Here is a 21,316-nt window from a genome sequence, read left to right as displayed (position 1 = left end):
CATGCCACGTGCTGTTTATACATGGCTTGTTTAGAGATGTGTATACACGGTTCTTTAGAGATGACAATACCGCCCCATTCATATGCCATACTTACGCTGAACTTCCCTCAACAAAATATTCTGCATGACAGTGATTTTTAAAGAAAATACTTTATTATGTCATGAAAAAGGTATTATCAATCAACTAGATTCATACTTGAACAAAAAACAAATGGAAAATTTCTTAATTAGACAGTATATGGGCATCCTTTTCCACACGGGAATGAGAAGACGCTTTAAGTTCTTTTAGTATTGCACAGTCTGAAAAAAAAAACCCCAACAAAAAAAAAGGCAAAGGGGGAGGGGGTGGGAAATCACATGATCTTGGGAACCATCTCACATTATGAATAACCTACCAAGAAACATTTAAAAAGAGAAAAGCCCTTGTTTCTACAGTAGTTTTGAGTTTATAGTTCTTGGAATGACTATATTCCACTGAAGGCAACTCCGTAACAGGAAGCTTCATTTTAGCAATCCCATGTGCAAATATTAATAAAAAACAAAAACAAAAACAAAAAATATATATATAGAAAATAATGCAATTCACCTCTTTGCCATCACCCTGGCAATCATGACACCATTTTTGAGAACTGTTTGTTTGAAAGGGGGGGTTAAGCCATAAGTTTGGCCTGAAGCTCCATCTCCGCAGCCCTTTTGAGTGCAACATCCACTAAAAGCTGAAAGCCACTGAAATCCTGGTTGAGGTCCGGGGGGGTGGGAGGTGGAGTGTTGAAAAGGCCACTCTGTGCGTTTGTACTTGGTCCCGATTTGCACGTGTCCTCGGGGTACAGGAAGGAGGTGTCTGTGAAGTTGCTGGCTGCGATTTGCTGGAGATCTGAGTTTTGTCCCATGCCTAGTGCATGACAGAGTGGGAATGAAGGCACATCTTTCGATGCAGTCACTGTGGTATGACAGATCACGGATGGCCGAGCCAAAACTAATCCAGGGGACGAGGACTTGGGAGATAGCGGCCTCCCGACGGTGGGGTTTGGTCCAGTACAGGAATGAAATGGGCTATCCTCAAGAGTTGGCATTAAGTTCTTGATGCCCACTGCTGATTCCACAGAATTACCTTCCGAAATCTTGGCCCCACGGCGGGAAATGGTGAACTGATTTGGATCTTTGCCATCCTTTCTCAGCATGTCAGGGAGGAGCCTGCGGCGGGCGTTGATGAACCAGTTACAGACCTGCAATCATATCAGCATGCTATCATTCACTCAGCAAACACTTTCTGAGAACCTTCCAGGGGTGCCCATTTGACCTCTCTCTTTGTATTAAAGAAGGCCTGAGCTCACAAAGCTATTTAAGGAATTTGATCCTGGCCAAGAAAGAGCCATTTCCTATCATAAACTATCTCCTCTTTTAATATAAATTCCCCTTTTCTATCTCATCTTCTTTAGATCTTTACACAAGCGGGGGGTGGGGGGGATGGGGGGGGGGGGGGGAAGCCATAAATACTCAAATAATAGAAACTGATTTTAGGGAGAGAGGTTTACCAGTTAACTTTCTTCCATATTAACCTACTATCCTCTGCCCAGCATTTAAGTTAATCAACTACAGGAAAACCTTTCCTGTGTGAAAAGCACCACTCCTCTAAGCTACTGATTTTCCCCAGTTCAAATGACTCTGTCAACAGACAGAACATGAATTACCTCACTCAAGTCCGTCCTTGTTTAAATATCAAACCAGTTTCCTGGGTAATAGAATAAGGTTTAATCTTTTTATGTTTGATGCATAAAGGAAGGCATTAAAGGAAATGCTGTTTGACAGATGACTGTCAAGTGTCTCTTTAAATAGCCAGGTATTAGCTTTGAGCACCACAAAGTTTATAGTAAAAATATGCACACACACACCCCCCTTTTTTTTTTGAGGCAGGAAGAGGAAAGTACATGGAGATTAACATGACATAATGGAATCCTATCAAATGACTTGGAAAATAAATTTTAAGTCTGCCTCTGCTGTGTGTTCTTGCTCACCTGTAGTGTAGAGAGGTGCGTCTGCTGGGACAGTAATGCTTTTTCTTGTTCTGAGGGATAAGCATTGTATCGGTGTTCATACAGCCAATCCCGGAGAATCTGAACAGACTCCTTGGGCAGGTTGCCCCTTCTCCGTCTCTTGCCCGAGCTAGCTGAGGAGGACAGGTCCAGGGGGATGTCCATGCATTCATCATCCTCGGTCTCACTGCCCGATGCTCCAACAACACCTGGGGAGGACAAAGGCCGTCTGTCAGTGGCTTTCCTAGCAAGGCGGCGCTCTTATCTGGACTACTCAGTGTAATGATGTTTTTGTAATTACTGAAAGGCAGGCAAAGAATGGGTGGTTTTCTGTCCTGCAACACAAGTCAAGTACTTAAGAGCAATTTGACTTACAACAGAGTAATTCTCAGCCGACTGCCAGAAGCCTGTTCTTACTTGCTTTCCTATAGTATTCAAAACCGTACATTCCTTTTGAATGAGCCTCAAATCCTTTCATCTGATTCAACAGAGCAAACTGTACTCAATGTGAACAGCTTGCCACATGTGGAACTGAAAGGGTGCTGCGAGGGGCTGGAATGTGCCTAACAGCCTTCTCTTTAAGGTCACTGCTAACTGGGGAAAACAACATAATGAGTACTCTGTTGTACATTTTAAAGACTATGCTGCTTTCATTAAGTTTAGAGAAAAAAGAAGAGTCACCCGCCCACCCTCACTGACATAGAGAAAATAGGACAATTTTCCCAGTTCGTTGTTGGTAGGTGCTGAGTCAAGTAAGACTCATAGCAACCCTATCAACAGATCTTAACCCTGTCCTATCCTGTCCCTCTTTGTCTCTGACACACTTGTGCTCATTGCTGCAGTTGTTGTGTCAATCGATTTTACTGAGGGTCTTCTTCTCTTTGTCTGATCCTCCACCATACTAAATATGATATTCTTTTCCTCTCCTTGTCACATGCCCAAAGTATGGTTGCCTCTAGACTTTAACTTGTACATATGTAAAAATTTACACTACTTTTATACTTATCTTGTTTCTTGTTTGTTACTGTCTATATGTAGTAAAAACAAGACTTTTAATCTACCAATAAACAGCTGCATCTTAATTTATTACAGGATAAAGAAAATGGAACAGTGAATCCCCTAAGGAAGTTCTCTTCTGATATTTAAGTATTTTAATCCTATTATAGAGAATATTTAAATAACAGCTAAACTTCACATCTGACTCTTAGAGTTAAAGATCATTTTGAACTTGAGATACACATTTTCTTTTTTTTTAGACAATCTAAACTATGATATACTTGAGTATTTCCATATTGGGAAAACTGAGTCATTTACCATGGTAGAAGCAAAAGTTCCTCATAAAGCCTAGTAAAGTAGTTTTATGAATTCTTTTCATTTACTTTTACAGCATTTTAACATAATGACACAGAAAAAGCTTCTCATACAAATAATTTGAAGTGCAGGCTTCACTTGGTGATGCAGTTTCCTTTTTGGACTGCAGGGGGCAGAAGTTGCTGAAGGGAGCACCCCAAGGCAGCCGAACTCTCCAAAGACAAAAAAGTAAAGCAAGTTCTAACAAAAGAGAATGATCTTGCAAATTCACTTTAGCCCTAGGCTTAACTAAGATGCATAAAGAAACGGAATTAGGAATCCTACATTAACCATTATGTAGTTCTAAGTTTCCCTTCACTGAAGATTTACTTAAACAGCTAAAAAAAAAAAAGTAATATTTAAAAAAAAAAGTTTAAAGCAAAGTTTTAAACTGAAACTGCTTTCATTGTTGAGAAAACGGAAGCCTTTCTTTCAAACACCGTATTATATAAACGTAGGTGGGGAGCTATTATTAAAAGCCTTGCAAATTATAAATGCATTCCTGTTTTACATTAACTTTAATAATTAAAGAAATATAACTTTTTTTTTTTACAAAAAAGTGCCAACTAATCAAATGACTAAAGAAAATTTGGATAACGTAGTTTGTTTACCCTCTCCAAGGTCTGAAAAGGCAGGCATTCCTTCCAGGCTTCTATCTTCCTCCCTTTTCTTAAGCCAGAAAAAGTGTGAAAATTTGCTAATTAAGACAGTGAATTCTCAACTGTACGAATAACAAAGAGTTTGAAACAAAAAACAAACCAGACTTCTGTCCTTTAAACTGCTTCTTTAGTGTGACACTCTTAGAACAGGCTGGTGACACTGACACAAAAGCAAGTTTCAGCTAAGTAATCCCAAACTGCAGTGCAATTCCCCTCTGTTCTCAGTTCATTTACACAAATGAATGCCAGGACTCTGAATCTCTTAACAAATATTTCCAATATGTGCACAAAAGCTAAGAAACAGGAAGTTAAGACTCGAGTTTCTTGGCCAGGCCAGCTGGTATCTCATTGCAGGCAAAAAACCACGTTAGCTTCTGTCAGGGCTGTTTTCACGAAAACTCCCAGAGTTGGTGGCTCAACTTTGAAAAACAAAGACTTTTCCTCGTTAGTCATTTCCTATTGTAATAGTGCTTTTGAAAAGTTTCCCAGTGACAACTTGTTTCCAAACTTCTTGGGCCTTGCTTACACTTTTTAAAATGTGCTTCCAGGAGGGGAGGGAAATCACAAGCCTTTTTTACTCTGCCACACACAGGGAAACGGTCAGAAAGTCACATGATGGCGTAGGGAGCTCACAAGTCTAAGAACCAATCTTATCTTGTGCACTTTGTTAACGGTTGTGAAAACCCTAAAAGAAAACTAGAAAATAATCTGAAAGCAAGAGTACATTTAAGGGAAGGTTTCAGTATGTAATTAAGAAGAGCAAACTGTTAAGTCTCCTGATTACAAGAATCTCTTAACACTCAGACACTAAGGTCTAGGTGTGCGGGGGGCCACAGCCAGCCAAGGAGAAAACTCTAAAGCAAGAACCCACCATGGCTAGAAGCTTGGAGCAAACAGAACCAAGGGATTTTCCTCATCACACCCTCTTTCTGCACGTTTCTAGGTCATTTTAGGAAGTAGGCATCTTGGGCCCATACATAATCACACACCAGTCTTAAGTAAATTCCAGACGTTGCAATTGGGTTTGTCCTTGTTTTCAAGTCCACGTGAAAAGATTTCCACCCACTTTGCTGAGACACACACACAATGGTGCAGGCCGCGGCCCGGGGGTGTAGACTTCTAAAATGGGGGCTTGTCCAGCCCCTCAAAGGTATGTTGGGAAGGAGGCCGGGGGAGGACCCGGAGCCATCCGGGAGCCAAGCGAGGACGCAGAGCAGCTTTTGTTCTGGAGTCCCTCGGCCTCTACCTAGGTCAGTGCCTGAATCTGTTCTGAGCACCGCGGACAAGGAGTTCAAAAATGCTTCAGAGACCGTTAGCAAGAAAGCAGAAGCCGGGCCTCGAACTCTAACTTCTCGGGCGGCCTGACAGAGAGAAGCCCTAGAAGGGCAAGGAAGCCCGGGGGGGGGGGGGTTTGCTTGTTACCCCTGCAACAGCCCTGTACCGGGAGAGTTTCCTTTTCAACATGTCAACCCCGCATTATCTCCATGACTCGACCTCATCGGTGCTTCCCAGGCTCGGAATTCAGGGATGTGGGGGTGCGTGAAGGACCCCAACAATGGAGGGGCCTGGGCCTGACCAACTGGAACCCCTTCAAAAACAGAATCCCCAATCTGACCGCGTTGGCGTCCCTCATTCACAGAAAAGCCCTTTGGGGGAGCTCAAGACCTGTCAAGTCTCACCAAGAGTTCAGACAACCTCGGAGAGGCGATCCTGGGCCCTCCTCGGGCTGTTTCTCAGATTTTTTTCTCCCCCTCAGACCAAGTTCACCCCTCTTCTCCCACTGCTGAGGAATCAGCGTAGTTCTAACGTTTACTTTCCCTTCCCCTGGCTGGCAAAGACCGAAGTTCCACCTGTCTTTCACAGATTCAAATGGGCAGAACCACAGAAAAATATGTAACCGAAGAAACTCTCCCGGGCAGAAGGCTGTTCCACGTTAGGATTTTTCCGTTCTAACTGTACTTGCCGTCCTGTCCATCACCGCAAGGCAAGTCTGCAAGAATGCAGCGGCCAGCCCACTACTGGGCATGCGCAGGGCCACCCCCCCCGCCCCCGCCCCTACAAGTGAGCAACTTCTGTTTTCAACACTCGACATAAATCACAACAGAAAACACAGCTCCAGCTCGGCGACAGGGTATCTGAGGGCACCTCCCAAGCAGGGACTCAAAAGTTCACTTCAAAAGGGAGTTCACGTTCTCTGACCTTTTGTGGGTTGGTTGGGGGTTCCCCCTCCCCGTATTTTAGTTGTTCAAAAAAGCCTGACGGTAAGTTTTGGTTGTAAGCCTTCCAGAACGCTTCGTGGAAACAATGACAGGGTCACTTTCTGCACTTACAACCAAGCCTGATTGTCACACTTGGACACATTCTGACTGCACGCCGCACGAAGCAGCCAGCCCCAAGTTCCAACTCGGCGTCTCGCCCCGATTCATCGTGGGAAAACTTTTAAAGACTGGGCATTAAAACCAAACCAAAAAAAGTTCATCTTTCTAAAACTGCTCATACACAAGGGCAGTTCGGGGTCCAGAATTATGTCCCCTCAATTATGAAAACTCCACATTCCTAAAGAAAAGGGCGTCGTGCCCAGCTGGGCGTGGGAGCCCTAAGCCCAACTTGAGACAAAGGCGCGGCGGCTCCGCAGTCCCGGGTGTTGGGGGCTCCTGTGCGCTGCGCCGACGACCACGCGGGATTCTCCTGTCCTGAGCCTGGAGGGGACCCTCCACATCCCAGGCCCTTGAGGATGGCCGAGAAGTCCGGCGCTGCCGGCGAGACGTAGGGTGTCGGCTCAGACAATGAAAGTTAAAGCGGCACAAACAAGACGGAGGAGCATGTTCCCTGACAACGTGCCAGCAGCATGGAGCGGCCGGTCTCCCCACAACAGCTCCTCGTGTTGTGTCTGGAGAAAAGGATCAACTGCGTTTTCAGACTGAGCCCCAACAAAGAAACGGCTGCCCGAGGGTCCCCGGCAGGAAAGTCCACAAAGTCACCAGAGTCCTCCACCCGGCGGCTTCCGCGCGTCCCCCCAGGCGCACGAGCCGCGCAGCGGGCTTACCTTTCTTGCTTTTCATCCTGAATCCCCACTTCCCGTGGGAGGGAGACCCGCCAACGGCGACGGGAGAGGTGGGCGAGGTGGCGGGCGTGGGCCCTCCGGCTTGGCCGACTTTCCCGTAACTTGGAGGTGCTACTCCAGCCGTTATTGCCAAACCAGGCGCACGGGTCCCAGGCGTCCGGTGCTTGGATGGAATTCAACTGCCACTCGGGCTTCCTCCCGCCGGGATCTCCTGGCTGCCGGCCGGGGCTCTCCCTCCCCACCCTGCTCCTTTGTTCCCTGATGGCGATCGGTGCACCTCGGCGCTGTCAGAGTGAGCAAGGCGCACAGGGAAGGTGCAGGCGGTCCTGCCTCCGCCCCCCGCCACCCGCCCGGCCCCCTCCCGCCGCCGCCGCTCGCCCCTCCCCCCGCCGGCCGGGATCGGGGACCGAGTTGAGAGCCGCGGGCGCCGGCCGCTGTCACCCGTCACTCGCGGGGGCGGCGCGGGGGTGGGGGCAGAGAAACCCAATCCTTCCTGCGGGCGGCGCGCACGCAGCCCTTGCTTGGCTCCCCACTCTCTCCTCCGGGCCTTTCTTCCCGGGACGACGAGGGTGAGCGCTGTAGTGAGAGTGCGAGTCCCCTCCTCCACCCGCGGAAGTCAAGCCGCCCTGTCGTGGTTGACAGCTGTCCCTGGCCCCGCGGGACGCGACTGTAGCGGCGGAGTCCGGAGGCTGATCCTGGGAGGAAAAGTATTCAGGACAAGCAGGAACTTCTTCCAGGACACGCGGTGCCATTGACACGCGTCCGCGGCGCGGCGCACCCTCCCCGGGCCGCTTCCCTCCCGCGGCTGCAGTGTGGGGCATCTGGGTGGGGGGGAGGACGATGACACACCGGCCTAAGTCTGCCCCCCCACCCCCCCAGCTACAGCGGCGAGTTCCGGACGGGATTGCAAAGTAGTTTCGAAATCGAACACGTTGCGGATAGACACTTGTCATGCTCACATGCTCGTCTCCGCGGGGGACGGACAGACCGCGCCCGCTGCCCTCGGGCCAGACCTCGCACCCCCGGCCCCGGCGCTCCGCCCTTCGTTCCCATAAAGGGGTGACGACTCCCGGACTGCTCAAGTTTCGGTAAACAGCTCTTAGGACTTAAAACTTTGGCAGAGGACCCCCACCCCCAGGTCTCGAACAGAAACTAGTCATTAAGTAAACACATGTCCCGGTTGGTTTATTTAGGCTTAAGAGTTGTAAGGCCTCTCGACAGAAGTTCTTAATGAAACGATCCTTTTAGGAGACTGGATGCTGAACGCCGTTTTGCCAACCGCCCCCGCCTCTCCTCGGAGTCCGGTTTGAGCGTGTGTGTTCCGTTGTTTTGAAGCAAACAAACTCACGCTACAGTAAGACTTTCCCCTCTTAAAAAAAAAACACACACACACACACCAAAAAAACCCAAAACGTAAATAAGCCCTGCAGACGTCAGCGCTAGGGTCTGCCTCCAGTTTCGACTGTGTGCTGTTTTGTTTTGTAATCTCTATGAAGTTCCTGCCAGGGGCTCCTTGGAAAAAAAAAAAAAAAAGGTAAACCCAACGAGGACTAAAGCGAGCCAAGAAGTCACTAACTGTAGACTTTGGGGCCTCTGTTTCTGGATGACTCTGAAAATTCAAGCCAGTCCAGACCCCGCTTTTACACACACGCACACACACGTGCCCACGAGGTGCTTTAGGGCCAGAGTTTAAAAGCTCGGTGGTTTTTATCCCCATCTAAGGACTTAAAATGAATAACCAGGGGGCAATGTCTCTCCAAGCAGCTTTTCTGCCTTGTTTTGCCTCGGCGGCACCCCGAGAACGAATACCCGACGCAGGCGAGCGCATGGCCTCCGCCGGCTGGACCCGGCGCCCTCCCTGCCCCGCCGGACAGGAAGCGGCGGGCACGCGGCTGCGGCGGCAGATGCGGGGCGGAGGGAGGGCGCCTCGGGTCCGTTAGCGGGCGGCTCCTGGCGGGTTTGAAGGGTTGTTTGTGCCGGGATTGGTGGCTCATTTCCGCCGGGAGCGCTGAGAGGAGGGCGGGCTGGGGCCTCGGGGAGGAGCTGGGGGCCGTCACGGCTACTCGGCGGCATGAGTGGCCGGAGCGCCGGGCACCCGGAGGTTACTTGGGAGAAGCTTTGTTTGCCAACTGCGGTGGCCCCGGCGGGTCTGGACGCGACTCCACAGAGCGGCCCGCCCGCGCGGACCCAATGCTTCCTCCTTCCCGTCGTCACCGGCCACGCGGGCCTTTCATGACCCGTACAAAGATAGCTTTTTCCTCGACTAATTACTGCGATTCTCAGACAAGTGAGATGAAAATCGAGAGTGGCCGCGAGTTTACAGCCTGGAAACAAACTTTACGGAGAAGGGGGAGAGGGAAAGGGAGCATGAAAAGGCGCTTTCAGTCTGCGGGGCGAAAAAGTCAGACTTTCAACTTGCTACAGCCGTCAGTCCGGCAGCATTTGGCAGAAACACACCTCTGTTGGAGAGAATGAGGTTGAAGCCAATTTTGAAGACATGGCGATACCTTCCAGAGGGGAAAGCCGGCATGATTCAGGGAGTCCGGGAACCACCTTCACCCCCTTTTCTGATGCCCGCCCCCATCTTGAGGCGGGTCCCAAACTTGCCCAAACGTCTCCCTTCTGGGCGTATTATGAGACCCAAATGGCTGGGATGGGCCAGTACTGGAAGAACTGGGCCACATGTTCTAGTAATTGCTAAGGATACGCTTTTCACCTATTTATTTTCTTCTCGCAGTGTGGAGACAACTCTCAGGGCCCTGGGCCTCTTAAATCCCAGAGGCTGTCAGTAAATAACTTCGATTAGGACTTTTGTCTTCCAATGCTAAACTGATGTGAGTTCACATTGGCTGCATATTATTAGGAGAAGTCATAGTATTTATTGTTAAATTGGGAGATCACATAAGAGGAATCAAGAAGGCAGAAGGCAAGCTTCATGAAGCAGCTAGAGGAGGTTACTTGAAAATGGTTTTTACCATTATTCCCCCCACTGCTCCCTCCCAGTCCTGGCACAGAGTTCTATTTGGTGTCTTCTGAGGTTGCCCCAAGGCCAAGAAAAAGGAGCAGTTGTGTAAGTTTAGTTCTCTTCACAGCCTGCAGACTCCAGTAGAAACCTAGAAAGGGAACTAAGCCAGAAAACACTATCACAAAATTTCTGATGTGGAAAAAGGAAATTTTTAAATTATCAGTGCCAAGCAATTACTTATTAGTCCCATCAAGCAATTGGAGAATGTACTCATTTCATTTATCTATTAAAAATCCACCTGTATGAATGTGGTTCCTGAGACAGGAGGTAGGGGGATGCATTTCTGATGATTGGTGAGATTCTGGGATCTCTGCTTCTGGTCTGGGGTGGGGGAGGAGCAGATATTTTTGTGAAAATAGACTGCTAGGCTCCAAACCCTAGACAATGATTCTGTCACAATCACATAGTTGACCTTTGACTTGTCAGAGGCCTGGGGCTGGACTACAGCCTTCTGAGGATTTCATCAAGTCCATCAGCATTATTTCCCTACTCTGCATTCCCTCTCAGTGACTTCTCCGTAGCCCACTTGTCACATACCACTTTCCTTAGAATTTGGACTGAACAAAAATACCTCTTCTCAAAATCATTGTTTTAGAATTTTTAAAATAAACTAGTATTAAAAAATACCTTATTGAATACTGCCTTTACCCACTTTATTCCCAACGTCCTATGTTTGCATTATGCTTTACAGCTTATGAAACATTTGGTTGTTGTAATAAACTATTATTATTATTTTAACCCCTAAAGCCAAGAAAGGGGAGCTCTGTTAGTAGGAAGGAGTTGCCAGCCAACTCAAAGACTGTGGTTCAAATCCACTAGCTGCCCCATAAGAGAAAGATAGGCAATTTCCTCAAGAGAGATTTACTGCCTGTCTCTGAAGACTCTTGGAAGGTCAGGGTTCTGACTATACAGAACATAACAAAGCCCAGAAAAGTGATGCTTAATATTATTTTTAAAAAATAAGCAGATTCATCCTGGAGAGGGTTAAACCAGGCTGCTCCTTGGAGGCAAGAATTCTGGGGCTTCGTCTGACATACTTTGGACATGTAAGGAGGGACAGGTCTTTGGAGAGGGACATCATGCTTGCAAGGGTGGAGGAACAGCGCAGGAGGGGAAGACCCTCTATGAGGTGGATTGATTCGGTGACTGGGGTAGTCAGGATGGGTGTGTCAGAGGCAATGCGATTGGCACAGGATAGAGCAGGGTTTAGGGCTGTTGTACATAGGGTCGTTATGAGTCACAAGTGACTTGACGGCACATAACTAAATCAAGTGGGGTTTTGTTTCTTTTTTGTTTTTTTATGGACATGCTGTCATACTTTTTGGAAGGTCAGAAGGATGTGGATAGTAGTATAAGGGCAAAAACCTCCAATTAGAATATCAGGGCCTCCTGAACACTTTATGATTTGTTGTTGATGTTATGTACCTTCGAGTCGCCTGCAACTCATACCGCCTCTATGTACAACAGCACTAAACCTTGCTCTATCTTGTGCCAATCTCACCATCTTCGACACACCTACCCCCATTTCCCCAGTCACTAAACCAATCCACCTCATAGAAGGTCTTCCTCTCCTGTGCTGTCCCTCCACCCTCCCAAGCATGACGTCCCTCTCCAAGGACTAGTCCCTCCTTGCAACATGTCCACAGTACGTTAGACAAAGCTTCAGAATCCTTGCTTCCAAGGAGCAGACCTCCAAACAGTTCACCCTCTCCAGGGTTTGTTTTCTAAACAATCCATGGTATATTCAATACTCTTCTCCAACATCACAGTTCAAAGGCCTGAATTCTCCTTGTATCCTCCCTAGTCATTGTCCAGCTCTCTGACACATAGCAAGTGATTGCAAAGACCATGGCCTGTGCTCTTCAGTACTTTGGAGAGGTCCGTAACAGCAGATTTTCCCATTGTAATACATCTTTTGATTTCCTGGCTGCTGGTGCCAACAGTATTGACTGTTGAGCCAAGAAAACTAAAGCTGTGAACAATCTCAATCTCTTCACCATCCATCCTAATGCTGCCAATTGGCCCTGTGGTGAGAATCTTTGTCTTCTTTGAGTCTCAATCCATACCGAAGGCTGCAGTCCTTCACCTTCTGCAGCAAGTGCATGAGGTCCTCTTCAGTTTCAGCAAGCAGGGTTGTGTCATCTGCATAACGCAGATTGTTGATGACTCTTCCTCCAATACTGATGCCACACTTCTCCTCAGAGAGCCCAGCCTCCTGGATAATCTGTTCTGCATATAGGTTGAAAAGGTGTGGAGATAGACCACATCCCTGGCATACAACCTTCCCAATTTTGAATCATGCAGTGTTTCCTTGCTCTGTTCTGATAACTACATTCTGGTCCAAGGTTTCGTATTAGCATGATCAAGTGTTCTGGGATTTCCATTCTTCTCAGAGTCAGTCACAGTTTTCTTATGATCCACACAGTCAAATGCCTTTACATAATCAACGAAACACAGACATTCCTCTGGTACTCCCTGCTTTCAGCTAAGATCCATCTAACATTAGCTATAATATCCCTAGTACCATGACCCCTTCTAATCCCAGCTTGGACTTCTGGCAGTTCTCTGTTGATGTGCTGTTCCAGTCGTTTTTGGATAATCTTCAGCAGAATCTTGCTTGCATGTGATATCAATGATATTGTTTGATAATTTCCACACTCTGTTTGGTCACCTTTCTTTGGAATGGGAACAGATATAGATCTCTTCCAGTCAGTTGGCCAAGTGGTTGTCCTCCAGATTTTTTGACACAACTTGGTGAGCACATCTAGGGCAACATCTGTTAGTTGAAATACAACAATTGGTATGCTATCAATTCCTGGGGCCTTATTTTATACACATGGATTACACCTGATGGTATGTGTAGGAATCAGATTGATTATATCTGTGGAAAAACCACTGGAGAAGCTCAGTATCAGCTGAAAACCAGGCCAGGTACTGATTGTGGAACAGACCACCAACTATTCATATCCAAGTTCAAGTTGAAGCTAAGGAAAATTACATCCACGGGAACCAAAATATGACCTTGAGTCTATCCCACCCGAATTTTAGAACCATCTCAGAAACAGGTTTGAAGACTTGAACACCAGTGAGCAAAGACCAGATGACTTGTGGGAGGTTATCAAGAGTATCATCCAGGAAGAATGCAAATGATCATTACAGGATAGGAAAACTCAATACTGTGAAAATGACAATACTACCAAAGGCAATCTACATGTTCAAAGCAATCCCAATACAAATACCAATTCCATTCTTCAATGAGATGGAAAAGGCATTCTCCAATTTCATTTGGAATAGAAAGAGGCGCCTAATAATCAAAGTACTCCTTAAAAAGAGAAACAAGCTAGGAGGCATCTCACTCCCTGACTTCAAATCCTACTGCACTGCCGTGGTGGTCAAGACAGCGTGGTACTGGTACAATGACAGACACATAGATCAATGGAATAGAATTAAGAACCCGGAAATCAGCCCATCTACCTACTTGCAATTAATTTTTCACAAGGAAATGAAACCAGTTAAGTGGAGGACAGCCTTTTAAACAAATTTTGCTGGCAAAATTGGAAAACTATCTGCAGAAAACTCAAGATCCACACCTCACTCCATATACAAAACCAACTCAAAGTGGATCATGGACCTAGTACTAAAACCAAGGACTATAAACTTCATTAAAGAAAAGCTTGGAAGAACCCTAGAACCTAGAAGTCCTAATTCACAACATAAACAGTCTTCCAAGCATCCTGGAAAAATCTACAACCAGGAGAGGATCAAATAGATGAATGAGACCTTCTAAGAATCATTTTTTTTTTAAATTTTATTAATTTTAATGAACGTTTACAGAGATTCTGGATTTCCGTTCATTCATTGTTGCATTTTTCTCCCTTTCCACCCCTTCTTCCCAGTTTGCTCTTCTATTTGAAAAGTAAAAGAAAAATTCTTTCATTGGTATACAATCCCCCCACCCCCAGTACACTCCACTATGCAGCCTTCATTCTGGACTCTTGTCATGACCATAATACCCAATCATGGTTTTAAGCTGTTCTCTCCCTCATCTGTTTCAATGCAGTATACATAATTTATCCAATTTTTTTCTCAGTCTCACCCCAACCCTGATGTCAGTGTCACAGCTTACCTATAAAAGTATACTTTTATATAAGATAAACTATGACACTGCGATGCTAATGTGTCAAATGTGATAACGGTTACCTATGGTGGACAGTGTTTGGTGGTGCTCCCCAGTTGAAACAAGCTTGGAAGCAGGAGTGGCATCCACTTCCTTAAATAGCTTGCCTCCGGAAACCCTATGAACCTGGAGAAAGGATGAAAAGTCATGCATGCAAGTGTCGAGGACTTTCGTTCATAGGGTCGCTATGAGTCGCCTGTGACTCGACAGCACTTAACAACAACAACAACGTAGGTAAGTATTTAATTGGGAAACATCTGTTATCATTTTCTTGTAAGCATTTAAACTCAACAATTGACTGGGTCAGTGACATTATTTGTAACTAGAATTATAGAATTATCAAATGTTTTGTAAAGGTTATTTCTATATGATTTCTTTAAAAGCTAACATATTGCTCATGGAGTGAATATATAATGACAAGTTATATTCTGTATGTAGGCTTGAGCTTCAGCTTTGAGATTTACAGTCAAACCTTCTCCCAATCATTCTCCAGTGTGGCCTTGCTCTGTTTACTCTCATACGACATCACTGGGTACTATAGTGAGGTGAAGAACTTATATAATGTTTGTTCACTAAATGAAAATGTCTTAAAAGCCTGTCCTAAGCAAATAACCCTCTAAAGGACTGATCCACCAACTTGTGTAGAAAGAAACACAGTTTATCAAAAAAATCTTAACAAAATTCATGATCACAAGTATTAGAGTTGTAAACTTGAAGAACCTGGTGTAAGAAGGCTGATTTCTATAGTGAATCTCTAGCTTCATTTCAAGCGTTAGAGTTCAGAGGCACTTTGAGTTCTTTCTGAGCAGTAAACCGGCCCTATGGCTTTGCCCTCAGGAAAAGTTCGGTTGAAAGTGGCTTGTAAGAGTCACACACTCCAGCTTCTCCCAAGTTATGTAATCATTTTAGAAATCTTTGCTCCTGAGTGCTGCATAGTATTTGATTGTGTGCATGTATGACAATTTCTCAATCCATTAAATTGTGGCTGGACGTTTGGTCTGTTTCCACATTCTTGAAATTGTGAATACTATGAATATTAGTATACAAATTTCCATTTGTATCTCAGTTCTAATTTCCTCGGGGTATATAGCTGGTGAAAAATACTAGGTAATTTGAGAGAAACTGAAGAGTATTATGCTAAGTGAATTAAGTCACCATGTCAATCTACCTGGTTGAGAATCTTCCTCTCCTTCACTGGCCCACCACCATTCCAAACATCATGTCCCTCTCCAAGGATTATCCTCTCTTAGCAGCATGCCCAAAGTATGTGAGGCAAAGCCTCATTATCTTTGCCTCCAAAGAGCACACTGGCTGCACCCCCTCCAAAACATGTTAGAGTCACACAATCTGCTGAATGGAGGGAGTGGAGTGGTAAAGGAAATGGGAAAGATCCGGTGGGAACCTGAAAAAACAAGGTAATGGCGGACATAATTCAATGGAAATTAAGTTTATAAAACACAATGTATGCGAATGATTGTATGAAACACAATGTGAATGTGGGAAAGTGTGAAACACAACGTATATGAATTTTGTATGCAAATCAACGTAAAATAAAAATTTTTTAAAGAGCCAATGTACACCTTGGATTAGCAATTTATAACTATTACCAATTATGATCTAGTGATTTGATTTGCCTCCAAATGATTCTTTTGTTGTTGTTTTTAAACCACTCCTTTTATGGAGTGTGTATTCTTTTTTCTTTTATTTTAATGAAAATTTACAGAGACTTTGGATTTCCATTCATTCATTGTTGCACTTTTCTCCCTGCCCCTCCCCCCAGTACACTCTTCTCTTTGAAAAGTAAAAGAAAAGTTCCCCCACTGATTTACAATCTCTCCCCCTAGGTCCACTCCACTATGCAGCCTTCATTCTGGACTCCTGTCATGACAATAATATCTAATCACATCTTTTAAACAGTTTTCTCCTTCATCTGTTTCAATGCACTATACATCATTTATCCTATCTTTCTCAGTCTCCCCCCAACCCCAATATCAGTACTGTTTTACAACATCCAAATGATTCTTACGAAAGCTGTGGCAGTGATTCAGGGGAATCTCTGACACCTCTGAAACCACATTGACAGTTTCCTTTATCCCAGAAAATGTGGCTTTGTCTTTGTTAATTGTGGTGTCAAAGGTTCATCATTCCAAATGTCTTTCCTAGCCAAAATAAATTAACTTTTTATTTTGTGCTGAATTATTTCTTGATTTAAGGAGAGGGAATTAGGATGGTCTACAAGTCCCACCGTCCAAGAGGTTCATATAAACTCATGGGACCTCAGCGCTAGCTCTCTCTTTTTTGGACACCTACTTTCCAGTTACACTGCAACAGTCTACAGCAATCTCTGCAGAACCAGCTTGCAAACCTACAGTCATGTGAGTCATTCCTCAGATGGGTCTGAGTCTCAGGGAGACCTTCAGGTGAACCCAAAGGACTTAGAAAAGTGAGGGAACTGATTGAAGGAGTGATCTGATGTCAGAAATCATGGACTTATACAGCAAATCAAATATTTGGGACACTGATGACTCCACACATTTTATAACTGATCTGCTACTACTCTTAGCAGAACAAGTTATAAATACATTAATATTTTAATATAAAAGAGTCTCTGAAGAATACATTTGAATCTGGAGTGTCTTTTTTTCTCCCCACAAAATATAATTCAAAATTTTGTTTGAAAAGAGAAAAAATATTTTCTGGATGACCTCAGAAGTAAGAGCTTTGTCATAGATAGAATGTCTTTATTTGGTTTGTTTTTCCCACTATCATGGAGTCAGTTCTGATTCCTGGCAACTGTCCATTGGGTTAGCTGCCTCTCAAAACCTGCCAGAAAGTCAGCTATCAGTTGGTTCCTACTCGAGGACACATAACGTTAACAAAAAAATACAAATGGGGCAGATCCCTCATCTTTTCCTCATCAACCATTGATGTATCAATGGATTTAAACCTTTCACCTTTTGTTGCCAGCCCAACACATAATTTATTATGCCACAAGATCTACTTACTTATTATTAAAGATTTAAAAATATCTGCTAGTTGATCTTTGTGTGAAGAATCCTCACCAACCTGTCACCTAGCTTGAACCATTTTCAACTGATGGTCACTACTTCATGCCCTCACACACATTATTCCATCTTGTTTGTTAAGCATATCCTTGTTATTATTTCTGGATAAGTTCTATTATCTATAATTTCATATTTTGGCTTGCCTAGTCTGTACAATCAATGATTTATGCATGGTAAATACCTTTTGTAAGAAACATAAACACAGGCTATACAAATGGATTTTACCTGGTGGGATGCACAGAAATTAGATTAATTATATCTGTGGAAGGAACCACTGGAGAAGTTCAATATCAGCAGTGAAAACTAGGCCAAGTGCTGATTGTGGAACAGATCATCAACTGCTCATATGCAAGTTCAAATTAAAACTAAAGAAGGTTAAATCATATCCACAGGAATAAAAATTTGAACTTGAGTCTATCTCCCATGAATTTAAAAACCAACTCAGGAATAGGTGTGAGGCCTTGAACACTAGTGAAGAAGACCAGATAAGCTGTGGGAAGATATCAAGCATATCATTCATGATGAATGCAAAAAGTCATTACTAAGAAGGAAGAAGAAGAAGAAAAGACCAAAATGGGTGTCAGAAGACACTCTGAATATTGCACTAGAGTGCCAAGAAGCCAAAGCAAAGGGAAGAAATCAAGAGGTTAAGGAGCTGAATAGAAGATTTCAAAAGGGCTGCTCGGGAAGGCAAGGTGAAATATTATAATGAAATGTACAAGGAGCTGGAGTCAGAAAATTGAAAGGGTAGAACTCGCTTAGCATTTCTTAAACTGAAAGAAATAAAGAATAAATTTAAGCCACGAGTTGCAATGTTTAAGGATGCTATGGGCAGGATATCGAATGATTCCAGAAGCATTAAAAGCAGATGATGGAAGGAATATACAGAGTCATTGTACCAGAAAGAATTGTCTGACACAGAAGAATTTCAAGAAACAACATATGAGCATGAGGCAATGGTGATGAAGGAGGAAAGGCATGCTGCTCTGAAGGACTTAGCAAAAAATAAAGCCCAGATATTGATGGAATACCAATTGACATATTCCAGCAAACAGATGCCCTGCATGTGCTCGCTAAGTTGTTCTGAGAAATCTGGAGGACAACTAGTTGGCCAACTGACTGGAAGAGATTCATATTTATTCTCATTACAAAAAAACATGACCCAACAGAGTGTGGAAATTATCGAACAATATCACTACTATCACTTGCCAGCAAAATCCTGCTGCACATTATCCAGAAAAGGCTTGAACAGAACATTGACAGAGAATTACCAGAAATACAGGCTGGGTTTAGAAGAGGACGTGGCACTAGGGACATTATTGCCAATGTCAGATGGATCTTGGCAGAAAGAGAGTACCAGAAGAATGTTTATCTGTGTTTCATTGACTATGCAAAGGCATTTGACTGTATGGATCCCAATAAATTGTGGCTAACTTTGAGGAAAACAGGAATCTCAGAACACTTGATCATGCTTATATGAAACCTATATTTGGACCAAGAAGCAGTCCTCAGAATAGAGCAAGGAAACACTGCATGCTTCAAAATCAGGAAAGGAATGTGTCCCTTGTACCTTTTCAATCTGTATGCAGAACAGATCATTCAGGAAGCAGGGCTTTATGAGAAGGAGTGTGGCATCAGAATTGGAGGAAGACTCATTAACAGTCTATGATATGCAGATGACACAACCTTACTTGCTGAAACTGAGGAGGACCTGAAGCACTTGTTGCAAAAGGTCAAGAATTTTAGTCTTCAATATTAATTGAAGCTCAACATCAAGAAGACAAAGATTCTCAACACTGGGCCAATTGACAGCCCCATATTAGATGGAGACGAGATTGAGGTTGTTAACAATTACAGCTTCCTCGGATCCACAATCAACACGCTTAACACCAGCAGTCAGGAAATCAAAAGACTAATTGCATTGGGAAAATCTGCTGTCATGGACCTCTCCAGAGTGGTGAAGAGCAATGATGTCAGTCCAGATACAAAGGTGCTCCTAATCCAGGCCATGGTCTTCTCAATTACTTGTTATGCTTCAGAGCATTGGACAATGACTAAGGGTGACAGAGAAGAATAGATGCTTTCTAGTTGTAGTGTTGGAGAAGAGTCTTGAACATACCATGATCTGCGAAGAAAACAAATAGGTCTGTCTTGGAGAAGGTGAAGCCAAGTGTTTCCTTGGAGGCCAGGAGTTTGAAGCTCTGCCTCATTTACTTTGGACACGTGGCCAGGAGAGATCAGTACTTGGAGAAGGACATCATGCTCAAAAGTGTGGACGGACAGCACAGGAAAGGGAGACCCAGAATGAGATTAATTGATACAGTAACTGGGGCAATGGGAGTTGGTGTGTCGGAGTTAGTGACTGGTCCAGGACAGGGAAGGTTTCAGAGCTGCTGTACATAGGGTCGCTATACGTTGCAAGTAACTCAATGGCATATAACAACAATAACATACTATAACAAGTTTGGAGGCAGGAGTGGCACCCTCTTCCTAAATAACATGCCTCCAGAAACTCTGTGAACTTTGATAAATGTTGATAGTTGCAGAGGAGCATCAAAGCCCTTTGTTCATAGGTTGCTGTGAGTTGTGCTCAACTCAAAGGCAATCAACAACAACAATGACATTTAAACTTGTCAGATGGTTCTGGTAATAAAACAACCAAAAACCACGCTTATCAAATTGTATGACTTGACTTTTTGTTGCTGTCATTCAGGAAACATGCTCACCAAACCAATGTCTCATTTTGAGGTTAAAATATATACATATATTACTGTTGTTTATTTAGAAAAAATGACTTAAACACTTGCATGGTCTCAAGGCTAATTTATTTCCTTCTTGTGGATGTATGAACAGGATGGGGTAAGACTTGAGAGATGGAGGGCATTAATCAAACAGAATTTGATATATTGAGTGTGCAGCTGTTTTCAGCAACACCCAGATGGTAATGCTCAAAGCTTTATTTTGTGTCTTAAACACAGAATTCTGACCATGAATTTTGCTTGGTTATATATTTTTTTAATTGAATTCAATTTTTTCATAGGAGTTTTTGGTATTGTAAATGGTAGAGCAAAAATCAACACAAGTATCACTTGCCTGATTAACTAATGCAATTTCCAAATTGATTCATTGCCTTGTAACAATGCAATGTCTTCTGTCATCACTTCGTTGTTACTCCAGGAAGCATTTCTGAGATCTCTACTTTGAAATAGAGCTCTTCCATGTATTTCTGTAGCTTGGAAATTCGACTCACAAAATAACCTTTATTTCTTTTATACTAACAATGTGCTATAGTGGTTAGAAATGTTTTTCATTGTTGTTAGATACTGTGGAATCAGTTCCTACTTCGGGCTACCCTGTGTACTAGAAGACACACTGTGTCATTTTCACAATCTTTGCTGTACTAAGTGTATTGCTGCAGTCATGGTGTCAATTCATCTCTTTGAAGATCCTCTATACTACAGACCTGCTACTTCAGCAATAGGTTCTATGTGTCAGAGACGATGCTGATGGGACAGGATGGGGCAAGATTCAGGTTGACTGTTCATAGGGTTGCTATGAGTCGTACTCGACTTGATGACACTTAACAACATCGCCAGAAGGGGAATGCTTGCGACCTCATGGTAAGAAAAGTGGGATTCCTTCTATGCGCTTTAAAGTCTCTAAATGCTACGTGAGGGTCATCTATATGTTTGGGCTGACTCCAGAGCACACAACAACAATAACATTACCAGTATTTATATCTTATTAATTTTTAGTCTGGGCAAAGAGGGCCAAAGAGAAGAATGAAGAATTCAGAACTCAAATGCTGATGGCCTTGACTGTTGCTGATAAGAAGAGAAAACGGCCTTACCTGTCTGGCTAAGCTAGCAGGTGGCTCGTAAATCAGAATGGAATGTCCCTCCCTAAAGACTCTGTTTATAAAAATCCTCCCCAGTAAGTTCAC

The 21,316-nt window shown here is 44.1% G+C and overlaps 1 protein-coding gene across 2 annotated transcripts; it reads right to left on the bottom strand.

Annotated features, from left to right (window-relative positions):
- Window positions 1-650: 650 nt before the first annotated feature.
- LOC102861628 (homeobox protein TGIF1-like) lies at window positions 651-7,108 on the bottom strand. Of its 2 annotated transcripts, none has more exons than XM_006891394.1 (3): window positions 7,089-7,108; window positions 2,016-2,242; window positions 651-1,226 (listed from the first exon to the last, which is right to left on the bottom strand). In XM_006891394.1, exons 1-3 carry the CDS (start codon window positions 7,102-7,104, stop codon window positions 651-653), a joined length of 819 nt encoding a protein of 272 aa, XP_006891456.1. In that variant the 5' UTR covers window positions 7,105-7,108. The 2 variants fall into 2 exon arrangements, with proteins under 2 accessions (XP_006891456.1, XP_006891457.1); XM_006891395.1 differs by lacking the exon at window positions 7,089-7,108 and adding an exon at window positions 5,513-5,528.
- Window positions 7,109-21,316: the final 14,208 nt, after the last annotated feature.

Source organism: Elephantulus edwardii, unplaced genomic scaffold (assembly GCF_000299155.1).
Source record: "Elephantulus edwardii isolate Elephantulus edwardi_28Jun2011 unplaced genomic scaffold, EleEdw1.0 scaffold00097, whole genome shotgun sequence".
In the NCBI taxonomy this organism is placed as follows: domain Eukaryota; kingdom Metazoa; phylum Chordata; class Mammalia; order Macroscelidea; family Macroscelididae; genus Elephantulus; species Elephantulus edwardii.
This window is presented reverse-complemented; position numbering and strand designations above follow the sequence as displayed.